This window comes from Hordeum vulgare, chromosome 5H (genome assembly GCF_904849725.1).
Source record: "Hordeum vulgare subsp. vulgare chromosome 5H, MorexV3_pseudomolecules_assembly, whole genome shotgun sequence".
In the NCBI taxonomy this organism is placed as follows: domain Eukaryota; kingdom Viridiplantae; phylum Streptophyta; class Magnoliopsida; order Poales; family Poaceae; genus Hordeum; species Hordeum vulgare.
This window is the reverse complement of record NC_058522.1, coordinates 146,346,064-146,362,835: the sequence shown is the minus strand read 5'-3', so window position 1 is coordinate 146,362,835 and position 16,772 is coordinate 146,346,064. Positions and strand designations below refer to the sequence as shown.

The 16,772-nt window shown below is 44.3% G+C and overlaps 1 protein-coding gene across 1 annotated transcript; it reads left to right on the top strand.

Annotated features, from left to right (window-relative positions):
- Window positions 1-12,752: 12,752 nt before the first annotated feature.
- Window positions 12,753-16,371, top strand: LOC123399277 (polyol transporter 5-like). The gene is made up of 3 exons (XM_045093697.1): window positions 12,753-13,015; window positions 13,275-13,621; window positions 15,083-16,371. The coding sequence occupies exons 1-3, from the start codon at window positions 12,871-12,873 to the stop codon at window positions 16,121-16,123; spliced, it is 1,533 nt and encodes a 510-aa protein (XP_044949632.1). The 5' UTR covers window positions 12,753-12,870; the 3' UTR covers window positions 16,124-16,371.
- The last annotated feature ends 401 nt before the right edge of the window (window positions 16,372-16,772 follow it).

The following is a 16,772-nucleotide window of genomic DNA, read 5'->3' as shown; positions in this document are numbered from 1 at the left end:
GGAAAATTCATTTTCCATTTTTTGAGTGTCCAAAATGAGCTTTTTTTTGTGAAGGACCTACCATATATTTGTTGCAAAATTAGACCGAATCATTTTTCTAAAATATTAGATCATATTTAACGTACAATTCACAAAATGGTTGAGTGTCAAAATCTTTGAGCCACCTCTCGTGAAAAAGACAAAGTTCCCTCAATTCAGTAGGAGCCAGGGTCAAATTTGAACTGCAGTTACATCATAGATTGCTTTTTATTTTTTGCGAAAATCATTTCTTGGTACAAAAGTATCCATTTAATCACATAAATACCAAAAAAATCCAAGATTCAACCACTAGCTAGGAACGAACATGCCCGTCGCTTTGATCGCATTTTGAAATGGGCATGTAAAATTAAAAAAAATTAAAAAATTGTAAAACCTTCACATTGTATCATTATATGTGACCAAGCTACGAGGAAAAATTATAAACTTGTAATACGGCAATTACTTTTTAAAAGTGTTTTAAAAAATGAGCTATCATGTGGGAAGATCCATGATTTCAAGCCAAATGATCAATTTTATGGGCACAATCATGCCATAATTTTCTCAAATGATATCATATTGTGCACAATGGTGCATATTGGAATGACAAGCAATGTTGACTAAGGAAGTTTTCATTTGCTTTGGATGAAAAATTCATTTTCCATTTTTCGAAGTGTTCAAAATGAGTTTTTTTGTGAAGAACCTACCATATATTTGTTGCAAAATTGGACCAAATATTTTTTATAAAATATTAGATCATATTTAATGTACAACTGATGAAATGGTTGGGTGTCAAAATATTTGAGCCACCTCTCGTGAAAAAGACACATTTCCCGCAATTTAGTAGGAACCGGGTCAAATTTGAACTGTAGCTGCATCATAGATTGCTTTTTGTTTTTTGAAAAAAATCATTTCTAGGTACACAAGTTTTCATTTAATCTCATAAACACTAAAAAAATTCCAAGATTCAACTACTAGCTAGGAACGGGCATGCCCGTCGTTTTGCCCGCCTTTTGAAATGGGCATGCAAAATTCAAAAAAAATCAAAAAAAATTAGAACCTTCGCATTATATCATTATATGTGGCCAAGCTGCGAGTAAAAATTGTAAACTTGCAATACGGAAATTACTTTAAAAAAGTGTTCCAAAAAATGAGATATCATGTGTAAAGATTCATGGCTTTCAAGCTAAATGATGAGTCTTATGGCCACATTCATGGCATAGTTTGCTAAAATGATCACATATTATGCACAAGGGTGCATATTGGAATGACAAACAATGTTGCCTAAGAAAGCTTTCATTTTCTTTGGACGGAAAATTCATTTTCCATTTTTTGAGTGTCCAAAATGAGTTTTTTTGTGAAGGACCTACCATATATTTATTGCAAAATTGGACCGAATCATTTTTCTAAAATATTAGATCATATGTAACGTACAATTGAAAAATAGTTTGGTGTCAAAATCTTTGAACCACCTCTCGTGAAGAAGACAAATTTCCCCCGATTTAGTAGGAACCGGGTAAATTTAAAGTGCAGCTGCATCATATATTGCTTTTTATTTTTTGCAAAAATTATTTCTTGGTACAAAAGTATCCATTTAATCAGATAAAAACAAAAAAATTCCAAGATTCAACCACTAGCTAGGAACGGCCATGCCCGTCGCTTTGCTCGATTTTGAAATGGGCATGCAAAATTCAAAAACAGATCAGAAAATATCACATTATTTGGATAATCGTAGCTAGTACTTCCTTCACAAAGCTTCTTTTTGGATAGAAACTTTGGAAATTTGCTGACGAAGCTTTACTAGGAAAATGGAGCTGAATATTGGCATGTAGAAATGATTTTAATATGTAAGATAGCCCGAAAAATCTAAGGGAAATAGGAGGTGTCTAGATAGCACTTGCTTTGCAATGTGTCAATCTGGACAAAAAAAAGAAATTGATGTTGGTCTCACATAGATTATTGGATTAAGCTCCAATTTGGAGAAGGATGACAATTTGGGCATATGAAGGCGCTGTAAAAAATCATAACATTTGGATAAATAAAAATGTTACTTCCTTCACAATACATTTAAAAAGGAGGTGGCCTTAAGTACCAATGCATCTACGTTCACAACCTAATGACCATTTGTTTTGGTCGTAATCAGGTAGAAATAAGGTCGTTAACCACTGTTGTCTGCTTTATGACCATTTGGTGTAAGGCAATTTCAGGGTTTGAGCCCTTTCTAGCGAAATGGCCGTGGATTTACGACCAACTCAGCTCGGGTCACTGCAAGAAGGTCAGTAGTTGACATATTTCTTGTACTGGGAGGGCTCCATCCATAAGGGGTCCACAAAGAAGTGGCATTGTCTATTTCACCACGGCTTCTGTACACATAGGACTAGCTTCACTCACGGTAGATCTTCACGAAGTAGGCGATCTCCTTGCCCTTACAAACATCTTGGTTGAACTCCACAACATGAAGTAGGAGGCTCCCAAGCAACACCTAACCAATCTAGGAGGCACCACCCTCCAAAAGGTAATAGATGTGGTAGAACGATGAACTCCTTGCTCTTGTGCTTCAAAATATAGTCTCCACAACAGTCAATAACCCTCTCCTAGATTTGGCAGGGGTAGGTGTCACGCCCAAGATGCGACCCTGTCCTCAATTTGGCACGAGGGCCTCGTCAGGGATAGAAGCGCATCTCGTCGTGTCGCAAGAATGGATATCGTTACAAGTACATGTACTGAAAAGAAGAGATATATAGAATTGGCTTACACTCGCCACAAGCTACATCAGAGTCACATCAGTACATTATATAATCATCAAGAGTAAGAGCAGGGTCCGACTACGGATGAAAACAAACGACAAAAGAAGAACGACGTCCATCCTTGCTATCCCAGGCTGCCGGCCTGGAACCCATCCTAGATCGATGATGAAGAAGAAGAAGAAGCAACTCCAAATGAACAATCAACGCGCTCGCGTCAAGTAACCTTTACATGTACCTGCAACTGGTGTTGTAGTAATCTGTGAGCCACAGGGGACTCAGCAATCTCATTTCCAAAGGTATCAAGACTAGCAAAGCTTAATGTGTGAGGTAAGGTTAAGTGGTGAGGTTGCAGCAGCGGCTAAGCATATATTTGGTGGCTAAACTTACGAGTATAAGTTAATAATAGGGGGAAGATCTACGCATAACGGACGTGACTACTGATGATCAAATGAATGATCCTGAACACCTACCTACGTCAGACATAACCCAACCGTGTCCTCGATCGGAGAAAGAACTCACGAAAGAGACAGTCACGGTTACGCACACAGTTGGCAAGTTTTAATTAAGTTAACTTCAAGTTATCTAGAACCAGTGTTAAACAAAGTTTCCACGTTGCCACATAACCGCGGGCACAGCTTTTCGAAAGATTTAACCCTGCAGGGGTGCTCCAACTAGTCCATCACAAATTACCACAAGCCGCATAGAAATCCTTAATCACGAAGCTCGCGATCTCGTCGGATTCCCTAGTGGAAAACCTCAACTCTGAGATTACCCAAAGCATCACCGGAATCCCGATGCACAAGATATCTCCTCAAAGGTAAAACTAATCCAGCAAGGCCGCCCGGCGTGTCGACGATCCCGATAGGAGCCGCGTATCTCGTTCTCAGGACACGACGGATGAGCGATGGTTACCATGCGAGACACCGAGTTGCCCCGGGTAGCGTTAGTAAGCTGCTCTGTTTCGGACCACCACCATCAGCACTGGCCCTCCCTGTATTATGTAGAATTGCTCCTCGGGTAGCGCTAACTCCCTATGCATTTCAATTTAACAGAATTATTATGTTGGGCAAATGTAGAACCAATGTTGGGCCTTGCCAGACCAGCTTTAATCTAAAACGAATTATCAAGGGGGTCCCCATAACAACCCCAATCGTGTTAGGAGCGCTCAATTATGGAACATAACACCGGTAGCCGAAACTAAGGGGGCAAAAGTGGAACAAAACCCCAGGCTAGAAAGGCCGAGCCTTCCACCTTTTACCAAGTATATAGGTGCATTAAATGAAATAGTATTTAATATGGTGATATGACAAGGAACCCATGTTTTCACATGGAAGCAATGCACCTGCAAATAGCAACGCTACACAGGGTTAAGCAAGCGGTAACATAGCCAAACAGTGGTTTGCTAGGTCGAACAGGTTGAAGGTTTCATGGCATTGTTGAGAGGCTGATATGTAACATGTGGCAGGCAATGAGACATAATCGATAGAAGCGATAAAACTAGCATGGCAATGATAGTAATGGTATCTGGGGAAATGATCATCTTGCCTGAGATCCCTCTTGGAAGAAGAATGCCTCCGTGAAGCAGACGAACCGACGTAGTCGAACGGGTCCTCACAATCCGGCACGCTGCGGAACTCTATCGAGACGAAGCAAACCGGAAACACAAATCAACACACGGAATTCACCACACGATGCACAACACATATGATGCATGAGCAGCTGAATATATGCAAGTCACGGCATGACAATTCACACAATCAAACACTACACGTTAAGTGAAGTTCAATATGCCACGACTTGCATATTGACGAAACTCCACGTTTAATTATATAGTTCTATCCTGATTAGATACACGGCAATATTAATGTTGTCAAACATGCAAGAGGTGAAGAAGAAATTAAACTACCTATCTAGACATTTTAAATGAGGTCGGAAATGATATATAGCATCTCCGAGACGACCTCACATGATAATATACAATTCTGTCCAGATCTGAATTAACAAATTTAATTAGTTATTAAACAGCAAAACAAATAGGTTCACATGATTCTACGCATCGTTACAAGCAATTTACACATAAAGAACATCTGCAACGGAGCTACGGTTCAAAAGATACAAGCACCGCAAGATATGATGGCATGAATGTAATATGTGTGCAACGACGGTCACGAGCACTTCAAAACATACCACCAGCAAGAGAAAATTAAACTACACAAGATTCTAAGCAAGTTTCATATAGGACACGATCAAATCGGAGCTACGGTTCAACAACTACGAGCAAAACAAGAAATCACTATAATCTGCCAAAATCAGCCACATAGCATTTTCCACGCCCCACAACTACGGGCTACACTACTCCGTTAAACTCAAGCAAGGCATGACACGAAAGAGGGAAAGAAGCGCTACTACAAACAACTAACAACAACTAGCATGGCATCATGGATCACTAGGGAAAGAAGTCACAAAAAGGCATCCCACTCACTATTTCAGACTTAGTGAAAATTACACCTCATGAAAGTGCAGTTTTCGATCTGAAGCAATATTGACAGCAGAAAAACCTATAGCTACAGTACTCCAAATGGCATGAAACTTTACAGCATGCTAGAGAAACACAAGGGTTACAACTAACTCCATTGGACCAACCTCAAAAGAGCTACAGATCAAAAGACACAAGCAAGACAAGAGAGCAACAAAATATTACAGATTCCAGACTAAGAAATATTTCAGCACCTCCAAATCAGCACTATTTCTAGCAACTTGAGAGCAGTCAAACCACCCCTAAACATGAATTTCTATTGCAACCAAAAATACCGGAGGCTAGCCTAAACACCCAAGAACAACTTCCTAGTTGACAACTTAATCAAACGAAGCACGGAATAAATCCTACGAATTAAACAAAAGGGCATCACGGCAAAATATCGCGCGAACTAACTTACTCGAAAGCTAAAACTAATTGCACAGAAAAATCCCATGGATTTTTCTACCCCGAAAACATATAACATATGTGGGGTTGCACAACAAAAATAATGCCACGCGAAAATGCGAGAAAATAACCTATACACGGGAAAATAAACTACCGGCAAACCCTACACGTAAAAATACCAATGACCGCTCTAAAATACATGGAATAATGGTCCCTGAAACATAGGCATTTTACCTAAGGCACTCGAGCAATCCGGACCGCAAGAAAAATAAATACGGGACGTTCCCCTATTGGGACAGCACGCTAACTCTAGGCAAACGGTGGGTCAAACCTCATCAAACATTTATGCAAGTTGCAAAAACGGATACTACGCGAAATTCTACACCAAAACCATATATTACACGTCTCGATCCGACTTACGGTTAAATAGCTACGGTCGAAAGAATATACGCTATTTTTCTGGAATTTACTAATTCCGAAAAATAACTAATATCTAATGGGCCTAAACTACACATGGGCATACAGTGCAGTCACACGCCTCGGGCGAGGAATAGAGGGGCTCACCTTCGCAGGCCGAGGCCCAAGTCGTTGGAGAGGCACGCCGCCTCGGTCAATGGCGCGGTTGACCAACGGTCTGCGCGGGCGATGGGCCGGCTCGGCTGGCCTTCGGATCTAGGCCGGTCGCTGGCTGCAGCGGGGGAAGGGAGGGAGCCGGGCCGGCCTGGCGGCAGCAGGCCCACGAGGAGGCGGTAAGGGGCAGCGGCCAGATCCCATGATCCCGATAGGGAACCGGCGCAGCAGGGGATCTCGGGGCAGGTGGCCGGTGGCGAGCGGCGGCGACCCCGGCGAGCCCCACAGGGCGGCGGCGAAGGCGGAGCTGCGAGCTCGGGCAAGATCTCGGCCGGCAAGGTCCCGCGACGGCGCAAGGGAGCCTCGGCAAGAGCTCTTGAGAACTCCGGCAGAGGCTGCGGGCTGGTTTCGCGTGTTCCCGGCGAGCCGCTGGAGGGGCCGACGACGCCGACGGCGGCCGGAGGGAGGAGGAAGACGGCGGGGCAGCTGGAGGCGTGGGACACTGGCAGGGAAGGCTCGGGGGGCGCGGGAGGCGCTGGCCGGCTCCTGCACAACGACGGGAGACAGGGAGGAGCGGCGGCGCTCGGGCCTAGATGGGTTTCGGGCGGTCCTGACCTGGGCTCGGGCGGGCCCGGCGGCTGGAGGAGGGAGAGAGGGAGGTGGAGGCTAGGGTTTGGTGGGGTTAGCATGGGAAACGAGGAGAGGGTTAGGGTTAGCCTAAAATTTAGGAGGGGGTCTATATATAGGCAAAAGGGGGGCTAGGTTAGCCGGAATTTCGTTCCGGATCCAACCGCGGGGTCGGATTCGAACGATTCCGCATGCAGGAACGGGTACGCGACCGTGTAGAGGGGATATCCGAAGACGATAGGGAAACGGTGCGGCGCGACAACGAATTTTAAAACACCGACAAACATCCGACGGTAGACCGAATACGGTGCCGGTATGGTCGACCGTTCGGGTACCAGACGGTCTCCGATCGCGACGAAATTCGACAGGCGGCCTAGCTAGGACTAACTACGAACGCATGCCAAGTTTCACCTCGATCAGAGAAAGTTTTAAACGCACTCTAAATACAGGGTTTCGACGATGCCGCGGGCGCGTGCGAGTGCGGTCGGGCTCAGAACGGACAACGACGAGAACCGGCAACTAACAACGGATGCAAGTTTTGAAAACGGGCGGCAACGGAGATGCTGATGTAATGCAGATGATGCGAATGATGCGATGATGATGCGACAAAAGAAAATAGACACACGACGAAAACAGAAAGAAAGGGGAATCTTCTGGGCGTCGGTCTCGGGCTGTCACAGTAGGAGAGATTGATCTTGTGGGAAGCAATTTGGAAAGGCTAGAATTCAAGGTTCAAATGGTTGGAATGGAATCTCTTGATCAAAACACATGAGTAGGTGGCTCTCTCTTAGAAAAATGGATTTGGGAAGTGTATGTGTGTTCTGAGTGCTTCCTCTACGAATGAGAGGTAGGTGGAGGGGTATATGTATATATAGGCATCTCCCAAAATCCAGCCGTTCCAACATTATTGCCCAACTCGATGACACCAAAATGAATCTCGGTGGTACCGAGTTGCATTAAATGTGGCAACTTTTGAATTCCGAGTGAGACCGAGATAGGAATCTCGGTGGTACCGATACAATGACCTAGACTGGTTTCCAAATCTCGGTGATAACGATTTCAAACTCGGAAATTCCGATTTGTGAAATCCTCCCAACGTAGGAACGCTGGTTGTACCGAGATGGTGAGTTTGGCATAGGATCTGTCTAAGTGTAAAATCGGTATGCCTGAGATGGAAATGTTGGTGGCACCGATTTTGCTTATGTGGCTTGGGACAGATATATTTTATGGGAGAATAGCTGGGTATTTTTGGTGGCTATCTCTAAGCACTTGAGCAACCAATTTATCATAATACCTCACCCCCTTTTAATAGTACCGGCTTTCCTATGGACTCAAAGTGATTTCTCACAAATATAAAATGTAGAGTATTCTTGCTTGAAGCTTGAGCCGATCATATTCCTTCCTTGCATCAAAGGGGCATTGCTACTCCGACAACAGACCTTCCCTGACAACGGCGCCAGGAATCCTGCTGCTGCGGGCTACGCCTATAGGGACTTCCTTGGCAAATATGCAAAGGATTTCCCCGCGTCCTTGGAGCCTTGCGTTGGTGTTCCCTTGAAGAGGAAAGGGTGATGTAGCACAGCGGCGGTAAGAATTTCCCTCAGTTTGAGAACCAAGGTATCGATCCAGTGGGAGGCTCGCGTCGAGTCACAAGTACGTGCACAAACACAAAGAGCTTGCACCAACGCTATGACGGGGTTGTCAATCCCTTATAGATTGTGTTGCAAAGTGAGAACTCAAAGCAAAAGGTAAACAAAGCAAAGTAAAAGTGAAAGGAAAAAAGCTTCAACTTAACAACGTCATTATCCACATCTCTTTTCTTTTGCATATCGCAAAGTTCAATGAAGGTATTGAGATGGGATGCGCATCTTCACTAGGAAGGCCAGAGAATTGCTCTTTCATAACAAGATTCAACAAGGCAGCGTTGATTTCGTAAGATTCCGCACTAGTGGCGGGAGCAATCGGAGTACCAATAAAATCATTATTATTAGTACTCGAGAAGTTGCAAAAATTGGTGTTTTCAGCCATGATGACTTCAACAAACCAACAAGAGCATAAGCAAGCAAGAAAACTGGCAAAGGAAAAAGGCAAATGAAAACGGCAAATGTGAAGTGGGGGAGAGGAAAAGGAGAGGCAACTAGCAAAAAAGGTAAATGCTAGAGATGAGTTTGTGACACCTACTTGGATAGATCTTGACTTGATCTCCCTTCCCCGCGCTAGAAATAGGCGTGTTGACGGAAGATTATTCTCGTCTTGATACTCCTCGGCAAGCGATCCTCCTCCCCGGCAACGGCGCCAGAAATCCTTCTGCTACTTCTGTCACTGGGAAAGGTCACTACACGGTATGAACCCAAAACCAAGCACTTCTCCCATTGCAAGAATCATAGATCTAGTTGGCCAAACAAAGCCCAAGACTCGGAGAGACTTATAAGGATATCAAATCATGCATATAAGAAATCAGCAAAGATTCAAATATAATTCATAGATAATCTGATCACAAATCCACAATTCATCGCATCTCGACAAACACACCGCCAAAGAGGATTACATCGCATAGATCTCCATGAAGATCATGTAGAACTTTGTATTGAAGATCCAAGAGAGAGAAGAAGCCATCTAGCTACTAACTACGGACCCGTAGGTCTGAAGTGGACTACTCACGAGTCATTGGAGAGGTGATGATGTTGATGTAGAAGCCCTCCAACTCTAAAGTCCCCTCCGGCAGGGCACCGGGAAGGGTCTCCAGATGAGATCTCGCGGAAACGGAAGCTTGCGGCGGCGGAAAAGTGTTTTCGTGGATGCCCTGATTTTTTCTTAGATTTTAGGGAATATATAGGCGAAAGATCTAGGGCAGGGGAGCTCAGGGGGGCCACAAACCTGGTAGCCGTCGGCCCCTGGTGGCGGCTACAGGGCTTGTGGGCCCCGTGTGGCTCTCCTGCCTTGGCCCTCAAGTCCCCCGATCTTCTTCTGTTCTGGAAAAATTCATTTTGGGGATTTTATTCCGTTTGGACTCCGTTCCAAAACCAGATCTGAAAAGAGTCAAAAACACAGAAAAACAGGAACTAGCACTTGGCACTGAATTAAAAAGTTAGTCCCAAAAAAGATATAAAAGGTATATAAAACATCCAAAGTTGACAAGATAACAGCATGAAACCATCAAAAATTATAGATACGTTTGAGACGTATCACATGGCATACATTAAACCACCCATAGCATATTGCTATGTTAATTTTATCATTTATTCTTTCTCTTTCTCGCTTGGAGGACATTGTTTTAAATTTTGTTTGTGATGGCGTGCAAGTGGAGAGATAACAGATTCTGCATCTTTCATATTGAACCTTTCAAGTACCTTCTCAATGTACCTTTCATGTGAGAGCCAAAGGAGCTTATTTGACCTATCATGGGAGATCTTCATGCCAAGTATTCGCTTAGTTGGTCGTAAATTCTTCATGGCAAATGATTTACTCAATGCCTTCTTGAGGAGAGCAATCTTCTTTGTGCCATTTCCAACAATCACCATATCATCAACATAAAACAAGAGAATAAGCTCCATATCTTCTTCTGTTCTGGAAAATTTTATAGAAAATTTTATTCTGTTCTGGATACACCATATCATCAACATAGCTCCATATCACCATATCATCAACATAAAACAAGAGAATAAGCTCCATAGCTCCATAAAACAAGAGAATAAGCTCCAAAACAATCACCATATCTTCTTCTGTTCTGGAAAATTTTATTTCAGGGATTTTATTCCGTTTGCACTCCGTTCCAAAATCAGATCTGAAAAGAGTCAAAAACACAGAAAAAACAGAAACTGGCACAAGGCACTGAATTAATAAATTAGTCCCTAAAAAGATATAAAAGGTACATAAAACATACAAAGTTGACAAGATAACAGCATGAAACCATAAAAAATTATAGATACGTTTGAGACGTATCAGGCATCTCATCACAATCCTATAGAAAAAGCATCTTTGAACTTTTACGAAATATACTTGAATAAAATTATTAGTTCAATGATGCATATGTTGTGATTAATTATCAAAACAACCTTAGGGAACAATTGTGCTTTCATCATGCACTCTCACAATTTTCCTTGATGAACTATTCAGAATCCAACAATCATCCTTATTTTGGATCCAACCCCAATTCTCCACATAATACCATTTTTAAACGTTTGTATACAAGACCATATACTTTGTCACACATAGGAAGATACTTTTTCCATCTCGCAATTAAGGATGTCTCATGTAGGATAATATCTTGATCTCAACCCCCTCGCGCAAAGAGAATCGTAACTGTCAATTGGCCTCTAACATTGCTTCGCAAGCATAGTTAAGTTGAAACTATGGGTATCCAGAAAACCCGTTCCTCTATTGTCGACACACCCTCCCCCACCGCCTCCCTCATTTCAAGGCGGGCAAGTAATATATTTGTTGTAACCCCGCTTTGCATGGTTAATTTTTTTCACCTATCTCTCTCTTCTTCCTAATTTAAAGGGGTGCCTCGCTGGACATGGTTGCCTTGTAGAGCTAACTGCATGGTCGGAAATAACTCGATCTCGCCCAATGACAGTCACATTAATATGGCAAGATAAATCATGAGCCAACGTAGTTCATAAATATGAGATGTTTCTTGATATTTAATATAGACTACATATAGACTGAAATGAGAAAACAATACATCAATATAGATCCAATTTGCAAAAATAGATAAAACATACTCTCTCTGTTTTAAAATAAGTGTCTCAAGTATTATACAGTTTTATACTAGAGCTAGTATAGAGTTAAAACATTTATTATGGGACAGAGGGAGTATTATGTTTGTGAACGTAGGGAGTACATTATTTTTGCAGCATTACAATCGCACGGGCAATTATGTACTCCCTTCGTTCTTAAATATAAGTGTTTATAGAGATTTCATTAGTGGACTACATACGGATGTATATAGACATACTTTAAAACGTAGATTCATTTATTTTGTTTCGTATATAGACTCCTAATGAAATATCTTAAAATATTTATATTTAGGAACGGAGGGAGTAGCCTACATGAAGCGAAAAACTAAGCCAAGGGGCGAACACGGTGGCCCATTACGGTCTACGTGCTTCATTGGCTTGAAGAAGAATGGCGAGCTTAGCTGCATCTTCGCTAGACGTTTTAAGTGTGCCAGCTTACATAGTACTGTACTGTACAGTAGTAGTACTATCTTACGTACTCCACGTGGACGTGCGCGTGCCAGCCAAATATTGTGCACTGGCACGTTGCTGATCGGAAGTCCCCACTTGTCATGGACACAAACCGACACTCTCGAGGGCGATATAGGTGTGAACCGGTGCTCGTTTGTTTGTGTGTGCTCGGTTAATAATCAGCTAACTTCCCCACAAAGAAAAATCAGGTAATCTACTCTCTGGAAAAAAAATCAGGTAATTTATCATCAAAAATGATAAACATATAAAGAGTTATACATGATTACACGTTGATTCGGATCTTTTTTTTAATTAACCTTTTCCTCCTGATTTTTAAGGGGGTGAAACCTCATTTTTTTTAACCTCCAATCAAAATCCACTTACATATAAAAACCGTGTAAACTCATGTATGTGTAGTAGTCCCTCCGTTCCTAAATATAAGTCTTTTAAGATATTTCACTGCGAGTCTACATACGGAGCAAAATGAATAAATCTACACTTTAAAGTATGGTAATATACATCCGTATGTAGTTCATTAATAAATCCTTTTTAAAGACTTATATTTAGGAACGGAGGGAGTATTACTGATTTACCACAGAAACAGCGCTCAACTCCGCGTCAACACGTGATCGATTCCATCGTGTGTGTATATATATAAACTCGTATTTGTGTCCGGGGAAGTCGATCCCCCATTTCTCCAAAAATAAAAGAAGTTCCTTGGGAGGACCAACGGTGTCGCGCGGTCAACTAGCTATGCTCCAATTCTTTTGATATAGTAATAAGTATAATAATAGTAATGGACAAGGAGCCACAGCGCCAAGACGAGCTCCAGGCGCCGCTGCTTCCCGGCGACGGCGGGAAGGCCGCCGCCGCGGCCGGCAGCGCTTACGCGCTCGTCTGCTCCCTCGTCGCCTCCGCAATCTCCATCATCTACGGTTACAGTAAGCAAAAAAGCTGTGTCACCTACCTGTGGATGATCTGGCTGTGTCTAGATTGTGCATGCATGTTCCATGCATGTTTGCACCTTTCTACGCTTTGCGTCCACAAATTATTCTGATCCGCTCTAGATCGATTAGGAGCACCTTTTTCAACTTACCTGAAGACTATTCGTGTAAATTTGGTTTTGTATAGTAAAACTCGATCTCACGTCGTACGTGATTAATTCTGCCGGATCTATCTTGTTTAATTGCGTGTTCGCAGATCGAGGTGTGATGAGCGGGGCGCAGAAGTTCGTGCAGGAGGATCTGGGGATCAGCGACGCGCAGATCGAGGTGCTCATCGGCGCCACCAGCATCTACTCCCTCGTCGGCTCGCTGGCCGCGGGTTGGGCGTGCGACTGCGCCGGGCGCCGCCGCACTATGGCGCTCTCCGCTGCCATGTTCTTCGCCGGCTCGGCGATCACCAGCGTGGCCGGAGGGTACGCGGCGCTGATGGCGGGACAGCTCGTCGCCGGCGTCGCTTGTGGGTTCGGCCTCGTCGTTGCGCCCGTCTACATCGCCGAGATGGCGCCGGCGGCGTCCCGTGGATTCCTCTCCTCCATCCCCGAGGTTTGCTCGATTCGTTCGTGTTCATGTAATTTTGATCCTACGGCTCAATTAATTTAGCAACTTTTTGAACGAATTAATTGCTAAATTAACTATTGCTTCACGCGAGTGCAATGCCTGGTGCTAGCTATATTCCTATTTTTGGGCTGGGAAAATTCTCTGTTAACAAAATACTATTCCCTTCGTTTCATCGTAATATAAAAACTGTTTTTTTTTGCGGGAAATAATATAAAAACTGTTTCGACGTTACATTTTCATTCTATAATATAAAAATGTTCTTAATATTAATATACTGTCAAAAACGCATTTATATTATAAAAAAAAGAAGTAATATAGTACTAGATGTTAGATCAAGTAATAATAAAATGTACTTCCTTGGATCGAACTGGATCCTAGGATTGCACAGAGAAAGACAAGGGAGAGATCTCTAAAAAGAATCAGAGAGAGAGATAAATTATTGAGACGACTTTAGTTGGGTCGCGTCACGTCAGAGACTAAACTGTCAGAATTATAAAGCGAAAACGAATCGAACTTCTCATTTTATGCGGGAGGGATCGAACTTATCTGATGTAACGTAGAGTTATTATCCTAGTCATGATTCGTTGGCACTTGGCCACACAGGGTACACATGCATGAATGCACCGGGAATTATTGTTCTGTCAAGGAGTAGATCAAAGGAAAGGAGGGATCGTTCGCCAAAAAAAAGGAGATCAGTGAGTAAATATAATCTTTACCGAAAGCGAATGTACAATATATTTATCACAATCTGTAAGGAGCAGGGCATATCCATCCCCTGCTTTCGAAGAATGCCTGGATACTTCGACCACAGGCGTGGGTGCCTTGTCATCCGATCAAGTTTCCCTCTTTCCCAGTTAGCAAATGCATTATATTTCCTTCATTTTTAAACATAAGTTTTAAAAAAAATTATTATAAAGTACATGTATGTAGACATACTATAAAGTACTCCATCCGTTTAAAAATAAATGTTTTAAACTTAATACAACTTTGTATTTGAGGTAGTATAAATTAAGTTAAGACAATTATTTTGAGACAGAAGAAGTATATGTTTGTCCCATACGTATTCCATACTTCATAATGAAATCTTTTTAATGACTTATATTTATAAAACGAAGAGAGTACATTCAACTGGGCCAAAGTGACAAAACTCGCGCTGTCTATCTCTTATTACCCATTTTACTCTCACGTTCTAATCAAAATCGTGAAGGAAAAAAAAAAGACTGAAAAGCGAACAAATGACCTACTCTCCTAGTAATAAGACTGGTCATATAATCGTCATTTTGCCCGCAAATAAATAAATATAAGTGTTATTTTAGCTTTCATGGCATTTGCCTCTCATTCATACAGTAAATTAGTAATATATTTTTAAACATCGTTCATGGTAATTTGGATGGATCAATGCATGCTGCCTTATTCACACCCTCTTTTATATGCCTCCCACGTCAGATCGCCGGCAACTCGGGGATCCTGCTCAGCTACATCGCCGACTTCGCCCTTGCCGGCTTTCCCAAGAACGTCAACTGGCGCCTAATGATCGGCGTCGGCGCCATCCCGCCGCTATTTCTCGCAGTCGCCACGCTCCTCGCCATGCCGGAGACCCCGCGCTGGCTCGTACTTCACGGCCACCACGAGGAAGCCCGCCGTGTCCTCGCTCGCACCACGGGCGACCCGGCCCTCGCCGACCGCCGCCTCAAGGAGATCGTTTCCTCCGCGCAGGAAAGCTCGAAGCAGGCCGTCGCCGGCGGCAGAGACGACAAGGCGCCGTCCACAAGCGTCTGGCGCGACATGCTGATCCGGCCGACGCGGTCCGTCCGTCGCGTGCTGCTCGCCATCCTCGGCCTCCAGTTCTTCCAGCAGGCGTCCGGCGTGGCGGCACTCGTCCTGTACGCGCCGCGGGTGTTCAACCACGTCGGAATAACCTCCCAGCGCGCGGTTCTCGGCGCCACGATCCTCCTCGGCGTCGTCAAGACCGTGTCCATAGTGATCCCGCTTTTCCTGGCCGACCGGCTCGGCCGGCGTCCCATGCTGCTCACCAGTGCGGGGGGCATGGCCGTGTCTCTGCTCATGCTAGGCCTGTCTCTTCGAGCGTCGCCTATGGCAGACGCGGGCGCGAGCGCGAGCGCCGCGTGGTGGGCCGCTGCGACGAGCGTGACGGCCGCCGCAGCGTTCATGGCGACCTTCTCGCTGGGGTTCGGGCCAGTAATTTGGATGTACGGGTCAGAGATCCTGCCGCTCCGGCTGCGAGCGCAGGGTACTGGCATCGGCACGGCGGTGAACCGGGTGATGAGTGCCGTGGTGGGGTTGACGTTCATATCGCTGTACGAGGCTGTGGGCATGGCCGGAAGCTTCTACATCTTCGCGGGGTGCGCAGGAGCGTCATGGGTTTTTGTCTACGTCTTCCTGCCGGAGACCAAGGGAAGGAGCCTCGAGGAGATGGAGGCGCTCTTCGACGATTCCGCCAAGTCGCCATCGCTGACGGCGCAGTGATCAATGATGTGCGATGCCTGCTGGTAACTACGGTAGAAGGAAGTCCATGTCTGTTGTAATTCTTCCCGGTAAAGACCTGGCACTGTTGGCTCGATCAAGCAGTTTGTGTTGAACTTAAAATACTCCGATCGAACAGTGTTGGCACTGTTGGCTCCTGGCCCAGACCGGTTTCACGGGTGCATTCTTCAAGAGGTGCTGGGAGGTCATCAAACATGATATCATGCGGGTTATCCAACTGTTTAACTCTCTTCACACATCCAACTTTCAATGATTGAACTTCGTCAATGTGGTTCTCCTGCCTAAGAAGGATGGAGCGAAGGGCATTGCTGATTATGGGTCAATAGCTCGTGTGCGACACATTTGACGCGAATTAGATCCTGTGCGACACATTTGATGCGAATTGGATCATGTACGACGTTTCTCTGGCCCAAATAGCCAAAGGCCCACTCGGGCGATTAAAATGATCGTCAACGGGAGTGAGGTTATGTTTAAGACATGTGGATCCTACTTGGCAGATCGTCAACTTACGGCCCCACTTGACAGTGCATCTACTAACGGGCCCACTTGGCAGTGCATCGGGTGAGACGTGTCCCCGTGCCTGGCCTGTCTGTCTGAACCGCCCGTCTGAAGCTCTGTTGCTCGCGGCGGT